The sequence below is a fragment of the Leptonychotes weddellii genome, chromosome 9 (assembly GCF_054177405.1).
Source record: "Leptonychotes weddellii isolate Sample4059 chromosome 9, ASM5417740v2, whole genome shotgun sequence".
NCBI lineage: Eukaryota > Metazoa > Chordata > Mammalia > Carnivora > Phocidae > Leptonychotes > Leptonychotes weddellii.
Genome location: NC_138377.1, coordinates 68,750,685 through 68,773,225, shown reverse-complemented (window position 1 = coordinate 68,773,225; position 22,541 = coordinate 68,750,685). Strand labels below are relative to the sequence as shown.

Here is a 22,541-nt window from a genome sequence, read left to right as displayed (position 1 = left end):
CACCTCTCATTCATGCACAGGGGAGGATGGGGTCACGTTCGGCATCTCTATCTTATAGATGGAGGAGCTGAGGCACAGAGACCCGAGCTGAGGCACAGAGTCCCTTTTACGAGGTGTTCTTCCTTGCTTCTTTGCACGCATCCACAGCAGGCAGTATGTGCATTCCCTTCAGCCGAAGTTCTAAATCTCTTTCTCTCTCAACTATCTAGGACACATGAGAATTAACCTACTCATGTAGATTACAGGGCCCCAGCCCTCATTAACCTTAATATTGAAAGAAATACAGCTTTTACGGTAGGGGAAGTGGAAATGCCCTTCCACTCCGCACAAATAGCAACATTGGCATGAGACGAGGAAATGGACTTTTTAGGAGGTAATTACGCAATGGAAACGTTTGTTTGCAGTCAGTGAACATTTCCCTGGATTTGTGGACCCCTTTTTTAAGGTGTTATAAAATTGCCTCCCTAGGCTTGAAGCTGTGAATATTTCAGGTCAGTTGAGAACCTTATTGAGAGGCCCCAGGAAACCCCTGGGGGAAAAAAGCTTAGAAGGAGAACTGAGGCACACCTCATAGATGCTGCTTGCACCAGCACTATGCCTTTTCTGGAAGAGGCAGTCATGTTATCTGGTTTAGTTCAAAGTTCCCTTCCGCCATTCCCTTTTTACCTCATCCCCCTTTAGAGAACACAGAAGGATAGAGCTGGGTGGAACCCGAGAACTTCTAGTCCAAACCTTGTTTCACAGATGAAGAAACTGAACTCTAGGGGTGAGGACTTAGGTACCCAAGAGATCCTCTCTTGTCATGCTGTCTGTCACATCCCCACAGGAACCAGGCATTGGGGTCACAGACAGGAAACCAGGATACAAAGAAGTCAAGCATCGCACGCAGAGCCTCTGACAATATCATTAGTGAATGAGGAATAAACACAAACGCTCCTCCTTCCCTCTCAGTACTTTACTTCTTAGGATTGGACCAAGTAAGTCAACATTTAGATGGAGTGTGTGTGTGGTGGGAGGGACCAGGATGGGGGAGCCGCCAATTTCCTTTGTGGTCCTGTCCCTTTCTCCAAGGCCACTTCAGGCAGACAGAGGTGGCCCTGCTGCATTGTCAATATTGTCCCATGCACTTCTGCAAGCTTTTCCTGCTCCACTAGACCACACCACCCAGCATGTTCCCAAGAATGGCTCTAGGTGGTTTCAGACGTTACATACAGGACTTGGCCATCCCTTCACAAACTCCAGCTTCAAGTGCAGTGTGGAATTTGAACTAGAGACTGAGCTCCTATGGAGAAAAAACTAAACTGAATTAAATGAAGACCTTATAAGGTAGGAGAAATCATTTGTACCCCTATGTAAGGAGACAATACATTTAAGGCTAAAGACTAGTATAGTTCCTATATAGAGCACGTATCTAGTAACCAGTAGCCATTTTAAACTTTCTGCTTTAAGTTTTTGAACAATTACTCCTACTGTTCTCTCCAACTCTTCTTTGTCCTTCATGACTTGCCCCTGCCAACTTCAAAAAGAAAAGATAAGCCAGAGACTGAAACTCCCTGCAAAAGTGCAAATTTAAGTCTTTCCACTAGAAACCACTCTGCCTCAACCCAACATTCCACTGGAGTTATTGTTCTCTTTCTCTTTTCCATAGTCAGACCCCTCAAAAGGGCTGCCTCCTTTTCCTTAGTGCCCACTCACTTCTCAGCCCACTCCAACCTGTCACTTCACCCCACCGACACAGCTCTTGTGAAGGTCTCTGATGACGTACATGGTGCCTCTTCCAGAGAGCCTTTTTCAATCTGCATCACAACTGATGACTGCCTCTTGTTGAAATACCTTCTTTCCTAGCTCTATTCTTGGTTTTCCTCCAACTTGTTGCTTTTCCGTATCCTTGGCAGGTTCATCTTCCTCCTACCAGCCATAACAGAACTTGTCAGGACAATGACTTGGGCCATCTTCCCATGCCACAGTGTCTCCCTAAGTTACTTTACCCATGTCCCCAGGGATTGATTCCCACCTTTATATTTCAAACATTTATATTCAACTACCTTCTTGAATTTCTACTTGGATCTCAAAGGCACTTTAAATTCAACTTGTCCAAAAAGCAAACTCAAAATCTTCACCTCCAAACCCGGCCTTATTCTCATCTCTCTGAAATGGCGAGAGTCCACACAGGGATGCAAGGACTCATCTTTGCACCTCTTTCTGTCTCACTTCTCATGGCCAATCTATCAGCCAGTCCTTTTGAATGTTCTTCTAAAAATCTCTTGATTCTGGTGGAATGTATTTCACCTCCACCTCCTCCTTTTCCTCACAGTCCCAGTCTCACCCGACACTACAATAACTCCCACATATCTTCTCTTGCTCCCGTGTCCTCCCTCTACAAATAATCAAGAGCAATCTTCTCATACTGCAACTCTGACTAATCTCCCCCTGCCAAATAAAACCTTTCAATGGCTTTCTGCCTCTTTGAAGGTAAAGACCAAGCCCTTCAAGCAGCCTGGAAGACCTAAATAATCTGGCCCTCTCTTCTTGTCCAACCCCCTTCTTGTACCCCTTCCCCAGCCATAGCCCTACTGCCTTATATATGTCTACATGCACTGCCAAGGTTTTGCATATGGTGACCTCTCCATTTAAAGTGCTACCTTCCTCCCCACTCCTGCACTCCCCCACTGCCCTCCTTGAATTTACCACAGTTAAAATTTATGTCTTTAAGAATAATTATTTGATTAACATTTGCCTTCCCTTCAGACCATTAGTTCTGGGAGGACAGGAAACCTGTCTGTTTCTGCTCATTGTATCATCTTCAACACTTAACATTTGGCTTGCCATACAGGTGTTTAAAACATTTTTCAGATAAAAGAAATTTTTTTTCAGTACCAAATTCCTTTGTACTCCTCCTCAGCCCCCTTCTCTGGCTTTTGGTTTTGTTTTGTTTTTTTCCATTCTCCTGAAACTGGTGCCTGTTCTTCTGATCCATGATTCTGTGTTTTTTGTTTGTTTGGTGTTTTTGTTTTTGAGCGGGGTTGGGGGGCAGGTACAGGGAAGGGCAGAGGGAGAAGGAGAGAGAGAATCTTAAGCAGGCTCCATCCTCAGTGTGGAGCCCTACATACTTTTTCTCAAAAACATATTTTGCTCTCCCTCCCCCTACCTGGGGCTCCATCTCACAACTCTGAGATCATGACCTGAGCCAAAATCAAGAGTTGGACACTTAAATGACTGAGCCACCCAGGCACCCTTGATTCTGTGATTTTTATACATTTCCCGAATATCTATATATCTGCTAAATATCCCTGTAGAAAACATAGGTTATGGTTTCCTGTGCTTAACTTTTATACAAATTAAGCCATAGTCTACTTATCACCCTGTTTTCTCACTCAACATTTGGTTTTTGAGATCTATTTTTATTGATAGATATAGATATAGATGAAGATAATTTCATTCATTTTTTACTACTAGATACTATGCATCAAATGAATAAATCACATTCTGATACTTCTATCATTGAATTTTGCAGTTTTTTAAATATACTATGTTTTTTGTTTTGTTTGTTTAGTTTCCGTGTCTTCCTTTACTGACAATTTAGGCTGAATGTTGGTGTTCTCCCAAAATTCATATGTTGAATGAATAGCTAAAGAGAACTACCGTAGGTTCTCCATCCCCAGTGTGATGGTATTTGGGGGTAGGGCCTTTAAGGGTAATGAGATTTAGATGAGGTCATGAGGATGGGCTCCTCATGATTCGATTAGTGTCTTTATAAGAAGAGACACCGGGGAGCCTGCTTTCTCTCTCCTCCATCTGAGGCATTAGCAAGAAGGTGGCCATCAGCAATCCAGGAAGAGAGCCCTTACTAGGAATTGAATAGGCTAGGAGCTTGATTTGGGGACTTCCAAGAACTAAGAGAAAATAAATTTTTGTTGTTTAAGCTATCCAGTCTATGTGATGGCAGCCTGAGCAGACTAAGACACTGACTTCTAGTGAACTGATGTTTTCTCTACTAACTTTTTTCTCTAGTAGTCTGGAAGTTTTACATTCCATTTCTATTCATTTGTGTTTGCTCTTAAGCATTTAATACACATTTAACTGAACACAGTCAACGTTATTTTCTATGCCCCCTTGTTAGGGTTGGTTTTTTTTATTTGTTTTTATCCCCACTTTGTCCACAGTAAGTATTTACAGTATATACTTACCTCTATAAACAAGACTACCTTTTTTTTCATAATTTTTTTTCTCACATTCCACTCTGGACTTAATTTCTTTCTTGACTGATAGTTCTTCATAATTCTTTCAGTGAAGGTCTATGAAGAGGAAACCCTTTCATTCTTTGTCTCAAAAACATATTTTGCTCTCCCTCTCTAACAGAGTTGGGTATATAAGCATAGAAAAATCACTGCAAGGCAGTGCTTCTATCTGGATGGAGAACCTACGGTAGTTCTCTTTAGCTACTTGTATACTCTAGTTCTTCTAAGCTCAATATTATTTGTGTAATTTCTCCGAAGTTAAAAAGCACCCAGTGACACACAGTAAGACATGAAATACTTTGACCACTGGCTCATCACATCAGTGCCAACTCTTCATGTATTCTGATCATGTCTCTGCAAGATTTTCTTTGGGAGAACCACTGAAGGTGACACTGTTGCCATGGCCACAGAAGTAATTCCCTTCGGTATTAAAATGGAAGAGTCACGCCACTCTAGGCTCAGGTTTCAGTTACTCGGGGCTGCATTTATTTGCACAACTTCAACGCAAATGTATCTTTAATCCTGCTTTCAACGTGATATTAGAAATTCTCCTCAGTGACGGAATGGAATGGCTGCCTTCATGTGAGACTTGAGGCTGAAGTGTGAAAGAATCATAGCGGGCACCCACTGTACTTGGGAAGTGTGGCTACATCCCCTCTCTGCTTTCAAAGCAGATTTTTTTATGCAAATGATGCTCCAGTTGGCGTGGAGAGCAGCATCTGTGCATGGGATGGAAATCCAGAGCAGAATCCAGGTCCCCTCCAGAGTCACCAGATTTCAAAGAACAACAGTGAAAATTAGATTTCTAGAGAGAGATCGCAGCCAGTGACACTGAGTTAACATCATTTTTCCAGTTGCTTGAGGAACTGGTCAGCTGGAGAGCTCTGAATTCTGTTCTCAGAGAATTTCAGTTAGTCAATTAGTCCACACTGCTATTTTATTTTTAGCAGATTATGTTTAGATTCTTGTTTTCTCTTGGGTTTAGGTTTAAAAAAAATTTTTTTTTCTGGCTCCTATCATACTGCATCCTGCAGATTATGTGGGCTCCAAATCAGCTCATCATTGTAGTCAGTCGTTTTTTTAAGAGAAAAAACAAAACAAAACAAAACAAAAATAGCCAAACCACTCCTGATATCAAAACTCATTTAGTAACATGCACCTGCAAACTGGCCATGAAAAAGTCAACAGAATGCAGACATTTTACCTTGAATTCAGTATAGATGCACTGTTTTGGGGATTCTCCTATTGGAGAATACCGATGAGTGCTTCAACATGAAAAATACAATTGTGGGACCTCCACATAATAGATGGGGGAGCACATGCATTTACTCTTGTGCCCTTCTGAGATCTCACTAATAAGACAGTAAAGGGATTTTTAAGAAGACATAATCTATAAAGATAAAGAGAACTGAAAACTGGAAATCAGATTGATAAGTGATAATATATCTAAGCAGTCATCTGTAGAAAAAGTTGAGCACCAACTATTTTATTCAGCAGAAACTCCCCTCCCCTCTCCGCCTCATAAGGGTTTAGGAACTGGGAGTGAAGAGGGGGTAAGGATGCAACTAAAATCAGAATGATTGCTTAAAAGTCTATTTAAGAAGAAATTTAAATTCTATTAGCTCCTTCCTCACTCCAAACAGCCAAGTAACTGCCTTTCTTCCATTCTGGCGGAAAACTGGATGAAAACATTTAGCCTCTGGAGACAGTCTCTGGAGTGGGGGAATTTAGCCATAGCTGATGATGGGGAGACAATATTGAGTGATCAGGTGACCTTTGCACTCTGACTGTTAAAACTGCCAGCTCATCTCTGTCCTTTGGCCCCCAGAATGCTGGAAGCCAGGTCTAAACCCCTCAGGCAAGATTCTTGGTGGCAGAATCTGACCAGCCCAAGAGAAAGAAAAACAAAACAAAACCCAAATCCGAGGTTTTTAACTAAATGGTCCGATGAGATACTAAGGATTTTTCAGCCAAGACTATTGACATTTTGGGCAGGACAAGTCTTTGTTGTGGGGGCCTGTCCTGTGCATGTAGGATATTTAGCAGCCTCCCTGGGGTCTGCGCACCATATGCCAGTAGCAAAGCTCTACCCTGAAACCCAGAGTCGGCAGCCCCACTCACTCACTTGGATTTTCCAGTCTGTTTCATAGTGCTTCATTCACTCTTAAACATGAGCTGACCACCAAAAGTCAGAGGATACCAGAGGAGGAAAGCCTGTAATGTGAAACATGGAGACAAAAAAAAACTTTAAAAGAAGAGGAAACACAGACCACACAGGGAAAAGAAAACCTCAAAAATTATAGTTATTATCCTGCAGAGAGAGAGAGAGACAAGACAGTGCAAAAAAAAACTCTTGCAAATTAAAATTATGATTATAGAAATTTTAAAAATAAAATAAAATGAATGCAAGAAAAAGTTGAGGAAATCTCCCAGAAAGCAGAACAAAGAGAGAATTAAAGAAGAAGATAAAAGGTAGATGACAGGTCCAGAAGGACCAATATCCAAGTGATAAATTCTAAGAGGAGAGAACAGAAAAAATAGGGGTGAAGGTCAGAAGGAAATCATCAACCAAATAATCCAAGAATCTTTCTCACAACTGAGATGCATGAAATTGTAGATTGAAAGGGCCTTCTGAATACCTAGCACAGTAGATGAAGAAAAGATCGACATTAAGGCAAACTATTAGGAATATTAAGGAATATTAAGATCAAAGAGAATATCTGAAAAATCTTCTAAGAAAAAGTTGCACACAAGAATGCAAGAATGAGAACGTCTTTGTACTTCAGATGTAATACTGGAAGCTATAAGACCACAGAGGGATGCCTATACATTCTGAAGGAAATGATTATGCAATAGGAGATTGAAGTCAATTACAGACATGAGAGGTCTCTAACATTTTCCTCCCAGGGGCTCTTTCTCAGAAAACTATTAGAGGAGGTGTTTTACCAAAACAAGGGAGAACACCACAAAAGAAGAAAACACAGGGCAAAACTGCCCACAGGAGAAAGGGGATGGGAATTCCCAGGATGATGGTGAAGGTACCTCCCAGCATGTCAGGTATTCACTTCTCTAATCAGTCCAGATTGGAGAAGTCAGAATGTTCCAGAAGAAATTTCTCCAAGAAAATGTAATTGACAGAACATGTTGTATTCAAGTATTTTGAGAGGTAACTGGGACAGAGAATTTGGGACTGAAGAAATGATAAGAACTTAGAAAATCAAGCCAACTAAACAAAAGTGTTCAGACCAGGGAGAATAAAATTTTGCACCAAAAAAGGAGAAATTATGGAATTCTACAAGACTAATTTGGGCTTAGTAGTTACACAACACAATATAAACTCTGACTATCTGGCTCAACAAAATTATGGTATAGTTATTTCAGGAAGATGGTAGAACAAGAAGAGTGAAATATGTGGTAGGTCGAAGTGGTAGTGATGGATATAAATACTGAATCCTCTTTTTCCATTAAGGGAATTTAGATTGTGCCTAATACTTGATCAGTCTTTGAGAAGACATACCTGTGTAGATGCGCACAGATTCTATTTCATAGATGCATGTATGCATTGATTTCATGGTTTCATGCAGTTGGACCAAAAAGTATTGGCTAAAGGATTAGATTTGTGTGGGGTGCCTGGGTGGCTCAGTTGGTTAAGTGTCTGCCTTCAGCCCAGGTCATGATCCCAGGGTCCTGGGATTGAGCTCCACATTGGGCTCCAGCCCCTCATTGGGCTCCCTGCTTAGCCAGGAGTCTGCTTCTCCCTCTCCCTCTGCCCCTCCCCACTCCCACTCATGCTCTCTCTCTCTCAAATAAATAAGTAAAATCTTTTTTTAAGAAAGCATTAGAGTTGTGTTGTGGTTCTTGGCTTAGCCATTTCCTACCTGTATGAGTTGAGTGGGTCATTTTAACGTCCCTAAGCTTCTAAAATGGAAGATTATATTCAATGAACAAGCAATGATTGAGCAATTCCCATGAGTCCTGGGGTAGGAAGATGAAAGATACAATCCTTGACTTGGAATCCAAAGAGGGAGGCAGACAAGGAAGCTGATGGGATATGTGCAGAGTACTGAGGAAGCACAAAGGGGCAAGTGCAGACTGACATTTATTAAGCACTTACTGTTTGCCAGGTTATATGTCATGTAATGCTCCCAGCAACCCAGTGATACTATTATTAATTTTTCAGTGAAGGAAATCAACACTCAGAACCCAAGTGGTACAGCTAGAAACTAGCAACAGAGCAGGATTTAGGCCCAAATCTTTCATGCTATCATGACATTCTCTCTTTAGAAACATGTGCCCCCTAGAAGACATACAAATGACTAACAGACGAATGAAAAAATGCTCAACATCATTCAACATCAGGGAAATACAAATCAAAACCACCACGAGATATGACCTCACACCTGTCAGAATGGCTAAAATTAACAACTCAGGAAACAACAGATGTTGGTGAGGATTCAGAGAAAGGGGAACCCTCTTACACTATTGGTGGGAATGCAAACTGTGCAGTCACTCTGGAAAACAGTATGGAGGTCCCTCAAAAAGTTAAAAATAGAATTACCTTATGACCCAGCAATTGCACTACTAGGTATTTATCCAAAGGATGCAAAAGTGCTGATTCAAAGGGGCACCTGCACCCCAATGTTTATAGCAGCAGCATCAATAATAGCCAAATTATGGAAAGAACCCAAATGTCCATTGACTAATGAATGGATAAAGAAAATTGGTGTATGTGTGTGTGTGTGTATACATAAAATGTAATTTTATATACATTTATATGTATATATAATGTAATTTTATATATATATGGAATTTATCTATATATAATGGTGTATATATATATATGCATATATACATGTAAGAATATTACTCAGCCATCAAAAAGAATGAAATCTTGTCATTTGCAGCAATATGGATGGAACTAGAATATATTATGTTAAGCAAAATAAGTCAGAGAGAGACAAATATCATATGATTTCACTCATATGTGGAATTTAAGAGACCAAACAGATGAATATAGGGGAAGGGAAGGAAAAATAAAATAAGATAAAAACAGAGAGGAGGGAATCCACAAGAAACTCTTAACTACAGGAGACAAACTGAGGGTTGCTGAGTGGGGGGAACAGGGTAATTGGGTGATGGGCATTAAAGAGGGCACTTACGATGAGCACCGGGTGTTATATATAAGTGACAAATCACTAAATTCTACTCCTGAAACCAATACTACACTGTATGTTAACTAACTTGAATTTGAAAGAAAAAGAAAGAAAAAGAGAAAGAAAGAAAGAAAGAAAGAAAGAAAGAAAGAAAGAAAGAAAGAAAGAAAGAAAGAAAGAAAGAAAGAAAGAAAAAAGAAAGAAAAAGAGAGAAAGGAAGTTGTGCTCCCTAAGGGGCACCAAGCCTAGTCAAGAAAAACGTTAAGGTCAGAAAGGATTCCTGAGAAGGTGGTGCCAGAGGTGAGAATTGATGGATTCTGCTTGCCATGGAAAAACCTGGGTACTAAATCTCTCTCTCCTGGACCAATATTCTATGGCTGCTCTATTTATAAAGTTTTACTTAGTAAATATTTGAGTGCCTATTACATTCCATGTATTGTGCTAGATACTGAAGGATATAAAGGTAAAAGCAAAACAAAGCAAAAATAAAACAGTTCCTGTTCTGGAAAAGTTTACGGTCTATTGGTGAAGACAATTATTATTCAGCATGGGAAATTATATGCTGGGAGCACCTAACAAAATTGTGCAGGGCATATGGTGGGGAACAAGGGGGTCTTCCTAGAGGGCACATAGCTGGACTGAGTCTGGAGGAAAAGTAAGTGCCAGGAGAAGACAGAGGAGCAAGGTCAGCCATGTGGGGGCATCACAGCGCCCTATCAGTGCGCAGAGTATTTCAGGAACTCACCTACTGCTTGTTGTATTTATTCTTGGCCTGCCAAGCAGGTTTGTGAATATCTTCAGTGATAACAAACCCATTCTTTGAAGGGGAATTTGGTTTTGTAAAAAACCAAAAGTTACTGGATATTTATGGATAACACAAGGAAACCATCCAACTTGTATGCTGGAGAAGCAGAAGGAACCCGAATCCCAGCTCACAGTTGCCAAGAAACTCTACACGATGCAGGTGCAAATCATTTTTCCCCCTCTTTTAAATTCAGATTCATTAAAATATGTATTTTCAGAAGCCCCTAATGAAAATAAATTGAGTAATCAGGCTGGCTCACACAACTTATAGTAAAAAACGAGGTGCAATTTTTTCAAGTAATGAGAATCTTTTTACATGCTAACAAGGGGTTCTGGAGACAATTCTAAAAGAGGATTCTCAGAAATAGTTTGAGTTATGGCACCAAATTTGGAGTATATTTATATTCTCCCAGGAAAACAACTTTCATCTGTGTTCTTTTCCCCAGGATTTGTTTATCAACAGCAGTGTTGATCTCCTTAGTTTCATTTGATTGCGAAGCCATCTTTAAACAATATTATTCAAAATAACTGGGCAAAATCACAAGAGTTTCCAGAATATTAATGTCCTCTTCCTCTTTCAAAGAACCCTACCCTCCACCTGAACTTTTCTCTGGCCTTTGCTGAACTGTAGAACTGAGGCAAAACGTGCCTTTCACTCCCCAACCCTTACTCACAAAGCAAGGCAGCCCTTCCCTGCCACATTATACACTGGGGCTGCATATTTCAGAGTATCCGCTGGTAGCACTTATCACAGTTTTAAAATTACACATTGCTATTGACTCATTTGTATATATCTCTCCTACTAGATTTTAAACTCTGTGAGATCAGGGACTATATCGTTTTACTCATTACTGTATCCTCCTGGCACGTACTGGGCAATGCGTAAATCTTCACTGAGCAAACAAATGAATGTTTGGGCTAAGACTCTATATGTACAAAGATCAAAGATCAAATATTAATGGGTTGGTGGAATTTGGTTGTAACAATGTACATATATGTATGTGTGTATATATATGTACTTGTCGATTTTTAAATGTTTACTCTAGTAACATAAAAGGGTAGGAGAGAATATAACTAGTTGATAAAGAGTGGGCACCATCCTATTTATCGGCTCATCCATTCTTCATTCATTTTTGTTCATTCAGATGTCACAAGATGGAAAAACATCCTTTTTATTTGAACAGCTGGCATTATAAAATTTCCTTAGGAGAACAGTTTTGGTTGCAAGACTGTGATTAAAGATTCAGACTAAGAAGTGGGTCCCCTTCCCCTGACCTTTCCCTACTCCACCAAGCAGTGTCAGAAAAGTACAGTCCAGGCATATGGCTTTCTGACCATCTGACCTTTGCAGAGAAACTAGAGAAAGCAGCAACTAACTCAGCTCTTTGGTGCTCTTAGGTGATCTCTCTTGTATACCAATTGTCACAACTTGTTTATTAACATGAATTATGTGACATTTTTATTTTTTTTAAAGATTTTATTTATTTATTTTAGAGAGAAAGAGAACACATGAGAGCATGGGGAGGGGCAGAGGGAGAGGGAGAGAGAGAGAATCCCAAGCAGACTCTGAGCTGAGCATGAGCCCAACTCGGGGCTCAATCTCACGACCCTGAGACCATGACCTGAGCTGAAACTGAGATTCAGACACTTAACCAACTGAGCCACCCAGGTACCCCTATGACAGGACATTTTTAAATGGAGATTACTACTAAGTATCTAACCTGGGGAAGTCTATGCTTTTGACTGATATATCTATATTATAGATAACAGGAAGCAAAGTTGAAATTTTATTATAAACAATAACATATTTGATGTACACTCTTACTTTAATGGAAGACCTCCCCACCTCTGCATGCAATAGAAAGAATAACTTAATTATTGACATCATGAGAGAAACAGTGATGCTGGAGAACAAAATATATGGACTGTTCTTCTTGTGCTCTGAATAAAAGATGTAATCGGATGCAATCATTTCATTAATACACACATGGCCCTGTGCTGGAAATACGAGGACCAGATGGTCAGGAGTGGACCTAGATGAAATGAGATGGGTGTTTGCAGTTTAGCAACTAACTACTTAGCCCGTATGGATTATACTAAGTACTTACAGAACCACAGGAACACATTTTCAGAATGAAATTCTGGCTTTATGTCCAGAAGCACCATTCCCAGCATGAGGAGAAAACCTATTTTATTGGGCTCCCCCAGGGCTGTTGTGCCTAAGAAGTTGGTGGTGGGTATTATTGCACTAGTGTTCAAACTTGACTGCATATGGAATCACCTGGAGAGTTTTTGTTTTTGTTTTTGTTTTAAATATCAGTGCATTGGGCTCCCCTCCAGAAACGCTGCTTTAATTGGTCTGGGATACAACCTAGGCATTGGGATTTTCCAAAGCTCTCCAGGTGAACCTAACATACAGTAAAATTTAAGAACCATTGTGTTCATGTAATTTCTGTATTTCCACAAGTAGGACCACTTTACAGATCAATAAAAGAAGCAAGTACTTGTGTGGTGTGATTTGAGGAGGCTCAGAACATCCCTTACCCCCACATAGCTGTTCTCTTCTTCTGTACGATGTTTGGAAAACTACCTGGAAAATTTCATTTCTTTGAATACAGGCTTTGCAAGTTAAATGAGGATAATTCCTCTGAGAAGGATAATACATTAAGTGGTTATCAGTTATTAACACCCTGGTACGCTTGGTTATCGGATTACTTTCCTTTATGGTGGTTGAGTAAGGGGTGGGGAGTGGGTGAGGTACATGGTGGGAGGCTCAAAGGTCACGAGGTTGAGGATTCCAGGGGAGTTCCAGGGATGGGAAGTATGACCAAAGGCCGTCTATAGTCAAGGTGAGCTGATGATTTTATAACAAAAAGAGAACTTTGGTGTGAGATTTTGCAGGTCAGCGAAGATTGTGAACTGGATCAAATGGGCAAGTTGGGAGTCTGTGGTCTTGACAAATCCTTGGCTGACTATCAAAATACTGCAGTGAGGGGGCTGAACATGCAGTGAGTAATGAGTGAGTGATAGCTTCTTTCTAGTCTCACCCCAGGTGCAGAAACAAGAGGCTTTCCATACCAGACTTGGATTTGGTGCCCAAAAGTGATCAGAAGGCAGCTAGGTAGACAAGAGCTAGAAAATCACAAAGGCCTCAGGGCTGGGTAATGCCTGAGCCTTGGCACAAAAACAGAAATTGGCTGATTTCAGAGGGTCAAGATAGCAGGCAACCAGGAGAATCCAAATATGATTATGAAAGCAAGAAATAACCTTGAAAATAAGCACCAGATCTTATAGAAGATTCCTTTCAGGATAAATATCAATTCCACATAATTATCTTGACTATGGATATGAAGCACCAGGATGAATCCAACTTTTAGCAGGAGCACACTGATATGGAAGACGTGCAGGAGGGTGCATGTGAGAACTAACTTCTATTCTCCCAGTTTAACAAATCTGCCAGGGGCCGGTCCTACCGCACGTGCATCTCCCTTGTCATTTCCTCATCTCCTTTATACAGTCTGGAAATGCACTCAGCTGGAAGTCCAGCTATATCCTGCTTGTCTGGGATGCTGGCTGGACAGCGACAATGAGAGTGTGAAAAGGTGGGGGTGCCCAGACCCCAGGCAGGCTCTTCTGCACTGTAGCTGAATGACTTTTGAGTAGTGTTGACTTAAAAGAAATCTCTTCCTGCAGGTTTAATAAGCCCCCCTGGGAAGCTCCTGATGTGAATGGGAATCACGACTTGACATAGCCGTGAAAGATTATGTGTCAGCAGGGTTGATTCGATTCTAAATGGATGTTAATTTATTTGCTGTGATTCCACGCATCTGCTTTGGCCACAATGTCATATTACGTTAATCCCTGAGATGTTACTACACATAGATATATTCTCTATATACAGGGTGGGTGGGGAATGGGGAATTTGTACATGTGAGTTTTTTTTTTTTTTAAGATTTCATTTATTTACTTGACACACAGAGAGAGAGCACAAGTAGGCAGAGCAGCAGGCAGAGGGAGAGGGAGAAGCAGGCTCTCCGCTGAGCAGGGAGCCCGATGCGGGGCTCGATCCCAGGGCCCTGGGATCACGACCTGAGCCGAAGGCAGCCGCCTAACCGACTGAGCCACCCAGGCGCTCCCTGTACATGTGATTTTTAAAAAGGGAAATATACCCTTTTATTCAAAGGACTAACACACAGAAGATGTTCAATTTCCCCACTATTTAGATACATGGTCTCCTGGGGCTAAGACACAGCTTCACATTTGGGACCATGAGATTGAGGAATAGTTCTGAAGGTAACAGGCTCTGGGAAGTCCTAAGCCACACAGCAAGCCACCATATTCAGGGCTACTTATAACTGTGGGTTGGACAGCTTTACTCCTACAGGAAACATTACTCTGTAAATTTTGTCTGGACAGCAAAAACAGAAGTACTTCCCTAAACATTTGGGCTGGGGCCTACATGTGGGTAAGGAAGCACAAAAGAAAAAAAGAGAGAGAGAGAGAGAGAAATCACTTCGCAGCAAAGAGGAGTAGATTTCATTGGCCACTTAGGTTTTTTAAGTCTCACAAGACAGGTTGGGTTTGCCTCCTCAGAAGAAAATTTGGTGGTTTCATTAGGAAACAGATGTATGTAGGCCACTGGGGGAAATAAAGCTCAGTTAATCTTAGCTGTTTGTGAATGAAATGTGGAGGACTTTAACACAAAAGCCAATCCCAAACTGAACGCAGTCCCTTCTGAGCCACACAAATCCCGGAGGCTACAGATGCTGGAGCTTCCCAGAATCTGTGTATGCAGGGCTGTGGTCAGCCTCCTGGGCTGCCTTGCCTCTCTGATGGGGCAGCGCAAGGCTTGCAAGCTCAGCAGCATTCCCTGGGTTAGTGCAGTGGGTGATGGGACCACAGTGAGTGAAAGCAGCACCAAGTGAGAGCAGGGGGCTGGTGGTTAGCAAAACAGCTTTCTAGTAAGGGGCACAGGCGGCCCCAGGTGTGAAGGGACTTTCCCTTAGCAAAAGGGAACCCCTTTCTCCTCTCAGTCTGAATGTGAGCCAGGACCCACCTCTACTCAGGCAATGTGCTGGTTTCCCAGGTTGAGGAGAATAGACGGCCAGAGTAGCCACCCAGTCCTTCAATGAATTTAAGTCTCCACAATGCTAAAGACACTGTGGAAAGTACCATGACCTACATAAGGTGTATCTTCTGCTCCCCAAGAATTTACAGTCCAGTAAAGGAGAGGCCAATAGATTCACTTTCCTTCTTACACCTTCGACAAAGTGCCTAGGGGGGTTTCCTTTACCAAATGTTTGAAGCTGCAAAGCTAACAGGTTCACCTGGGAATCTGTGGCTAAGAAGAGAATGAAATTCTAAGCACATATAAGATTAAGAGCAAATCCAGATACACCCATGTAGTAAAATGAATCATTGTCAGTAACTCTCTATTCTCTCCTTATAGTAGAATATTCATGCCCTTTGCTATGTGCCTTTACAGTTTTCTCCACTAATTGTAGAGAATGTTTTTCCTGTTCTATTAATGGAAATTACTGTTTAGTAAGACATTGGCCTTTGCAAAGCCAACAATCCAGGTATTACTTTCCTTTATATATGTACTGGTTGGTATGTCCCCATGACCCAAACCAGTTTAATTCCCTTTTTCTTCTTCAAAGATCGTATCTTCCATCCTTTGAAATTATTTGGTCTTCTCCTCTAGGACTCTTAAATAGCACTTTCTTCATAGTTTTTTCCTTACTTGTATAACTTTAGGCAATCCACCTAATCTGGGGGTCAATTTTAACATCTGTGAAACAGGTGATAGGATCTCCTGATTTCTAGGACCCTCTCTGCCCTAATACTCACAGAAACAAGAATTCTCAACTTGTTATTGTTATCAGAGTCACTGGCAAGAATTAAATTAAAATGCAGGTACTTAAACCTCACTTCCATAGATTTTAATTTAGCAGATTTGGGGTGGACTCCAGTGTCTGTTTTTTTAATGCATATCCCCCAAATGGTCTAATGTACAAGGAGGTTTATTCTATGAACTCCATCGTTTTTCATCTAAAACCATGACTTTTGTAGAGTAAGATGAGTTTTAAATAAGAGCCAAAGGAACAAAATTCCCAGTTGACTTAAATGGGGATCTTTGCTCAGAGGGTAATTGAGACAGTGAGAATCAGCTGGATGAGATAACGCTCTGAGGAAATTCAGAAGTGTCCGGCACTACATAGAACCGCTCCATATTTAATGCAGCACTCTCGGGGCAAATTACTAATTGAATGTGGCGTTGATCAGGCTCAAAAAAGGAAATACAGCATAGGAAGTAAAACAACTTATGAGTGATTTAAAAAAAAAATAAAACAGCTCCGGGCACCTGGGTGGCTAGGTTGGTTGGGTGTCCAGCTCTTGATTTCAGCTCCGGTCATGATCCCAGGGTCCTGGGATCGGCTCCACGATGGGCTCCCCCTTCAGCTGGGGGTCTTCTTGGGGTTTCTCTCTCTCTCCCTTTCCCTCCACTCCTCTCCACTCGCATTCTCTCTCTCTCTCTCTCAAATGAATAGATAAGTACTTTTTAAAAAATAAAACAGTTCATTGTTTTCAAGGTGAGAAGGTTTTCATATAAAAACAGGCTACCAAATCTAACAGATGAGTCTTTTAAAATATGGGTTCTACGTATAAATGTTTTTGTGTGTTTATATGTGTGTTACCATGTTGAATCTATATGACATATTAAACTATTTTAAAATAACCAACTGATGTAGTCATAACTTAGTGTTTGAAAATTGCACTGTAAGAATATTTAAGGGGCACCTGGGTGGCTCAGTTGGTTGAGCGACTGCCTTCGGCTCAGGTCATGATCCTGGAGTCCCGGGATCGAGTCCCACATCGGGCTCCCTGCTCGGCGGGGGGTCTGCTTCTCCCTCTGATCCTCTTCCCTCTCGTGCTCTCTGTCTCTCATTCTCTCTCTCAAATAAATAAATAAAATCTTTTAAAAAAAAGAATATTTAAAATGTATTTCCTGCATTCTATGGCCTTAGGATCATCATCTTCAAGGGTTTAGTAAAACCGCATGTATAGAACATAATGATTTTGAGTTGTGCAGCTTATTTTTGGACATTTGAAGATGTTAGACAGATTTCCTATGGGACTGTCTCACTCATTCACCCCTGTCTAAGATACTTTACTCCAAAACTGTCTGCCAAAGGAGAGAATACAGGGAGCCAGGGTCTAAGGAAGCAGGAGGGAAGTCTGAGAAAACCCGAAGTCTGAGCCAGGGGATCACCATTCCATCTGGAAGCGGACTGGATAATAGGATATACATCCAGCCTCATCTTTGTGTCTCTTCTCTGCCCAGCAGGAAAGAAGGAGCACCTGCCTTAACCCTAATGTTCCACTTATACCCTAAACCCTTCCCATTTTTAGTAGACTCTTTTACTTCTCTGCAGTGAAAAACTGCTTCCTTGGGGTAAAGGTGTCTGGCCTAGGAGAAATCTCTCTGATCCCTCTTGCACTGAATATTGAGTTGTGCTTGAAAGTCATTTAACACAAAAGTGCAGTGTGAGTGGACTCGAGCCCATGCCTGGTACCCTTCCTCCCAGTCCCTGGGCCACCTGCTACCCAAACACCTTTGCTCTAGAACTGAAAGCTCATCACGGTGTGATTTATGTAATACACTTATGTGCTATGATCCTTGTGGATAATGAAGGCTCCTAGAATGAGTTAGCAACCCTTTTACAAAGTTGTGTTTTTCAAAGGCTGACAACCACTTACCCATTTTGCTTTGGGTACATTTATATGAATCACTCCCAACTACTGTGTCTCCCTATCCTGACCCCTGAGCTAATTAGCAGCGTGGTATGATTGTTTCTATTTTGTAGCAACCAATTAAGCAGTTGCTCTGGATAGAATGGACAACAAAATGTAAATTTAAAGACAGAAACCAGAATCTGTTGGTTGAGAGGAGAAAGCCAAGACCAGATAAGCGAAGTGAAGATGGGATGAGGTTGTCAGCGGTTTTGTTTCTGATAGTAGAGTACTGGGCCTCCTTAAATTCAGATTCAGACCAAGGTTAACCTGAGAAGTACCCCCATTAGCAAATAAATAAACACATAAACAAACAAATAAATAGATTGTTTTTTTTTTTTTTTTAAATAGCAGAGCATCTGCCTTTGTGCTGGGAGAAGCCAGACCTTAAATCGGGGCCACCCACCTGCTCACGCGAGGCACTTCCTAGGTATAGACTTGTGTCCAGACCCCTTCCTCAGAAGCAGCTTCACACTTGCATTTAAGCTTTGGCCTAAATGGACTCTCCTCAGCCTTCCTCACCCCAGCATCGGACCCACGGAGGCACCGAACTGCAGGCTCATTCTCCGCCACTCAGTCCTCTCTAACGGAGATTTAAAAGTGTCCTACCGTCGCTCCCACTCACCCTCCCCCAACCAGCATCCCCATTTAGAGAGGGAATTTTAGTGGTCTCCCCGAAGACAAAGAGCAAAAAGGTGAGGGACGCACGTAGGGAGGCCACACGACCTACTCCCGCTCCTCCCCACTCACCCACGCGTCTGCTCCCGGCTGCCCGTCCTCCTGCAGGGCACTGGCGGTCAGGTGAGGTTACCTGTGCGCCTCGAGAAGCCCCGAGGGGCGCTGAGATCCTTCCTCCCGAGGTCGCCCCACTCCCCGCCAGGCTCCCAGGACTCTCGCCCCCCTCTCCCCGCGCGCGCGTCCCCTGCCCTTCGGGCTCCAGCGCGCAGCGACAGCCGCACGCCGCGCTCGGCTCCCCTCCGCCGACCTGGCGTGACGCAGGCAGAGACTACTTAAGGGCGGATTAGAGGCGGCGGCCGCGGATTCCCGAGCCCGTCAGCCAGCTCCGCGCGCTCCGCCCGGGCCTCGCAGGCGGCAGTCCAGGGGCGCCCGGTGCCCGCGGAAGTGCCAGGCGCGGGGGCTGGTGCCCGGACCCTTCGCTGGCCCCCAACCCCGGGGGTGAGAGCTCTCTCGGGCGGGCGAGAGCTCGCGGACCTGCACGCTGCCACCCCCGCCCCGCCCCTCTCCCGGGCATCCGCGGGCTCCGCACCTGATCCCGGGACGGCACGGGAGGTTGTGCCCGCTCTCGCGACCGCGCCAGCTGCCCCATCGGTCGGGGAGCGCTGCGATTTCTTTCCTCATTTCCCTCTTTTAAGTGCAATAAAAGGGAGAGGGGATTCTTGGAATTTTTTTTTTTTTAATTTGTTTGCTTCTTTGATCCGGGGTCAAGCGCTCCCAGTCGGGAGGTGCGGCCCAGGGAGGGGCCAGGAGCGGGAACGTGCCCGGTGCTGCCCAGTCTTTGTCTGCTGCCTCCGGATGCACAGCGATGGGGGAATGGACCATCTTGGAGAGGCTGCTGGAAGCCGCGGTGCAGCAGCACTCCACTATGATCGGGAGGTAAGGGCGCTGAGCCGGCCGTCAGCGGGCCCCCTCGGGCGACCCCCGGGAGTGCCTTCTCACGTCCCGACCGAGCCCCGACAGCCCCCAGCCCATCCACTGCCCTCTTCCCATCCTCTTCCTTCTGTGCGCTTGTGTCCCTGTTTAATTGTGCACCCCGTGTCCAGTGATGTCCCCCTCCCCCAGCTGCTCCTGATCAGCTCTCCATCCCTTCCCGCTGGAGCACCACCGGGGGGTTGACCCTTCTCCCCTTAGAAAAGGAGTTGTTGGCTCAGTCGTGGTACCCCCACTCTCCGGAGTCAGAGCCTATCTCCATCCGGTTCCCTAAATAGAATCTACAAGGAAGGCAGGGTCGTGTTTGGACAGAGAAGGGCAAATGGGGAGATGGATTTGCTCTTCGGAGCAGATGTATCTTTCCCCCCAAAATATTTATTAAACTAAACTGATTTGGCTGTTAAAACTTACAGTATCAGAAACCCCCACTCCCAATTGATACTTTTGTGTCTTTATATATAAAGACACATATATTCATATGTATATGCACTATATATATATCTATGTATATATGTGGATAGATATTCATAGCTATCTGTTTACATGAAGCATTAAGTTCAATATTTATACTGAGGGTAAACTAAACATCCACTTGGGATAGTTATATGCACACTCTGTGTATAACTTTGAAACATGTACTCTGTTCAGATATTCCATGTGCATTTGCCATATCCAGAGTGAAGGTGTGTGTCTTTTGCCTCTGTATATTCCATGTATACAGATGAAATCTATCTGTTGCAATACACCATGTCCAGTGTATGGAGGTATATACACTTGAGACCCTTGTAATATGAAGTGTTCTCAGTCTACCAGCAAAAAAGATTTCCTAGATTCCCAGCTCAGTACCACACAGGGATGGACAGCTCCCCAGTCAAAGGACTGGCAAACATAAGGAGCAGGGAAAGGAGGAGCAGGGGTGTCCTAAGTCAGTGACTCAGCCCTTGAGAACCTTTCTCCCTCCCTCTTCCCCTGCTCAGGATCCTGTTGACTGTGGTGGTGATCTTCCGGATCCTCATTGTGGCCATTGTGGGGGAGACGGTGTACGATGATGAGCAGACCATGTTTGTGTGCAACACCCTGCAGCCCGGCTGTAACCAGGCCTGCTATGACCGCGCCTTCCCTATCTCCCACATTCGTTACTGGGTCTTCCAGATCATAATGGTGTGTACCCCCAGTCTCTGCTTCATCACCTACTCTGTGCACCAGTCTGCTAAGCAGCGAGAACGCCGCTACTCTACAGTCTTCCTAGCCCTGGACAGGGAACCCCCTGAGTCCATGGGGGGTCCTGGAGGAACTGTGAGTGGAGTCAGTGGTGGTGGCAAACGAGAAGATAAGAAGTTGCAAAATGCCATTGTCAATGGGGTGCTGCAGAACACAGAGAACACCAGCAAGGAGACAGAGCCCGATTGTTTAGAGGTTAAGGAGCTGACCCCACACCCATCAGGGCTGCGCACTGCAGCGCGATCCAAGCTCCGAAGGCAGGAAGGCATCTCCCGCTTCTATATTATCCAAGTGGTGTTCAGAAATGCCCTGGAGATTGGGTTTCTGGTGGGCCAATACTTTCTCTATGGCTTCAGTGTCCCAGGGTTGTATGAGTGTGACCGTTACCCCTGCATCAAGGAAGTGGAATGTTATGTGTCCCGGCCTACCGAGAAGACTGTCTTTCTAGTGTTCATGTTCGCTGTGAGTGGCATCTGTGTTGTGCTCAACCTGGCTGAACTCAACCACCTAGGATGGCGCAAGATCAAGCTGGCTGTGCGAGGGGCCCAGGCCAAGAGGAAGTCGGTCTATGAGATCCGCAACAAGGACCTGCCCCGAGTCAGTGTTCCCAATTTTGGCAGGACTCAGTCCAGTGACTCCGCCTATGTGTGAAGGGGCAGGTTTGGGGAAGGCCTGGGGAATGAAAAGGAGCCCCGAGGCAGATGACTGCTCAGAGAGTGACTGCATCTGCCCTCATTTACTATTGAGATGTAGGACAAGACTGGATAAGAGAAGACCTTGCATCAATGGGAGAGGAGAGAAAGTAGAACCATTACCACACGTCACACCATTGGTTCCAACAGAAACCATCAGGTTAGAGTGAGGAGAAGGATGAGGGGGGCTTCTTTGGGCCCTCTTCATTTATGGCCCAGTCTGATCCTAATAACAGTGTACTTGAACAGCTACCAAGTAGGACTTAGCTCTGCTGAGCTCTATATCCTGGTGAACGGTGTGAGACAAATACTTCATTGGTACAAAATTTGTGACCTATCTCAACACATCCCTTCATCCCGGGCTGCAGGACAAACATCCTTGAGGCCTCTTCCATGTACCTACCCCATCAGCATGCCCCTCTCCCTCAACCCAGGATAGCATGCCAGCTTTTCTTTCTGAATCTGGCCTTACAGTAGACCTAATATGGTTTATCTGCAAGCTAGAGGGAATTACAGGGGGTGCTTTTTGGAGAATGGCCATGGCAGAGGTTTGCATTAAAGCTCCATCTGACTAGCCCTTAGTCATTATGAAAACCTTCGGAATGTCTCAGTATTTCCAATTTTCTAACTCAAACTGCACTGGTGCTGTTTCTTAGGGGCAGGGGTTGGGTGGGAGGGAGGGGATTGCAATATGCAGCTATAACACTTCTGTGAAATGGTTGTTGCACTGTTAGGCATGTGGTTATGAGCTTTGGAATATTTCTGCCTTCCAGCTTGTGGACTTTGGCTAGCATTAAAAATATTTTGTCGCTGTTGTTAATATCAAGGGTGTCTACTTGAGCCACAGAATTTCTAACTGGTGTATTTCACTCATTTTCTTACACAGTTTCATTGTGCAACACAGCTGCACTTCATTTTGCCATGGTTTGAATTTGCCTGTGTGCTCACACCAGAGACCTTAATCAGCCCAT

General features: G+C 43.5%; 1 protein-coding gene across 1 annotated transcript; it reads left to right on the top strand.

Moving 5' to 3' along the window:
- The first annotated feature begins 19,210 nt into the window (after window positions 1-19,210).
- GJD2 (gap junction protein delta 2) lies at window positions 19,211-22,229 on the top strand. Its single transcript, XM_006730301.3, has 2 exons — window positions 19,211-19,603; window positions 20,635-22,229. Exons 1-2 carry the CDS (start codon window positions 19,533-19,535, stop codon window positions 21,527-21,529), a joined length of 966 nt encoding a protein of 321 aa, XP_006730364.1. The 5' UTR covers window positions 19,211-19,532; the 3' UTR covers window positions 21,530-22,229.
- The last annotated feature ends 312 nt before the right edge of the window (window positions 22,230-22,541 follow it).

Coding starts and splice junctions, on each gene's coding strand:
- GJD2 (XM_006730301.3), top strand. CDS start 19,533: ATGGGGGAATGGACCATCTTGGAGAGGCTGCTGGAAGCCGCGGTGCAG. Junction 19,604..20,634: donor CACTCCACTATGATCGGGAG/GTAAGGGCGCTG, acceptor TCCCCTGCTCAG/GATCCTGTTGACTGTGGTGG.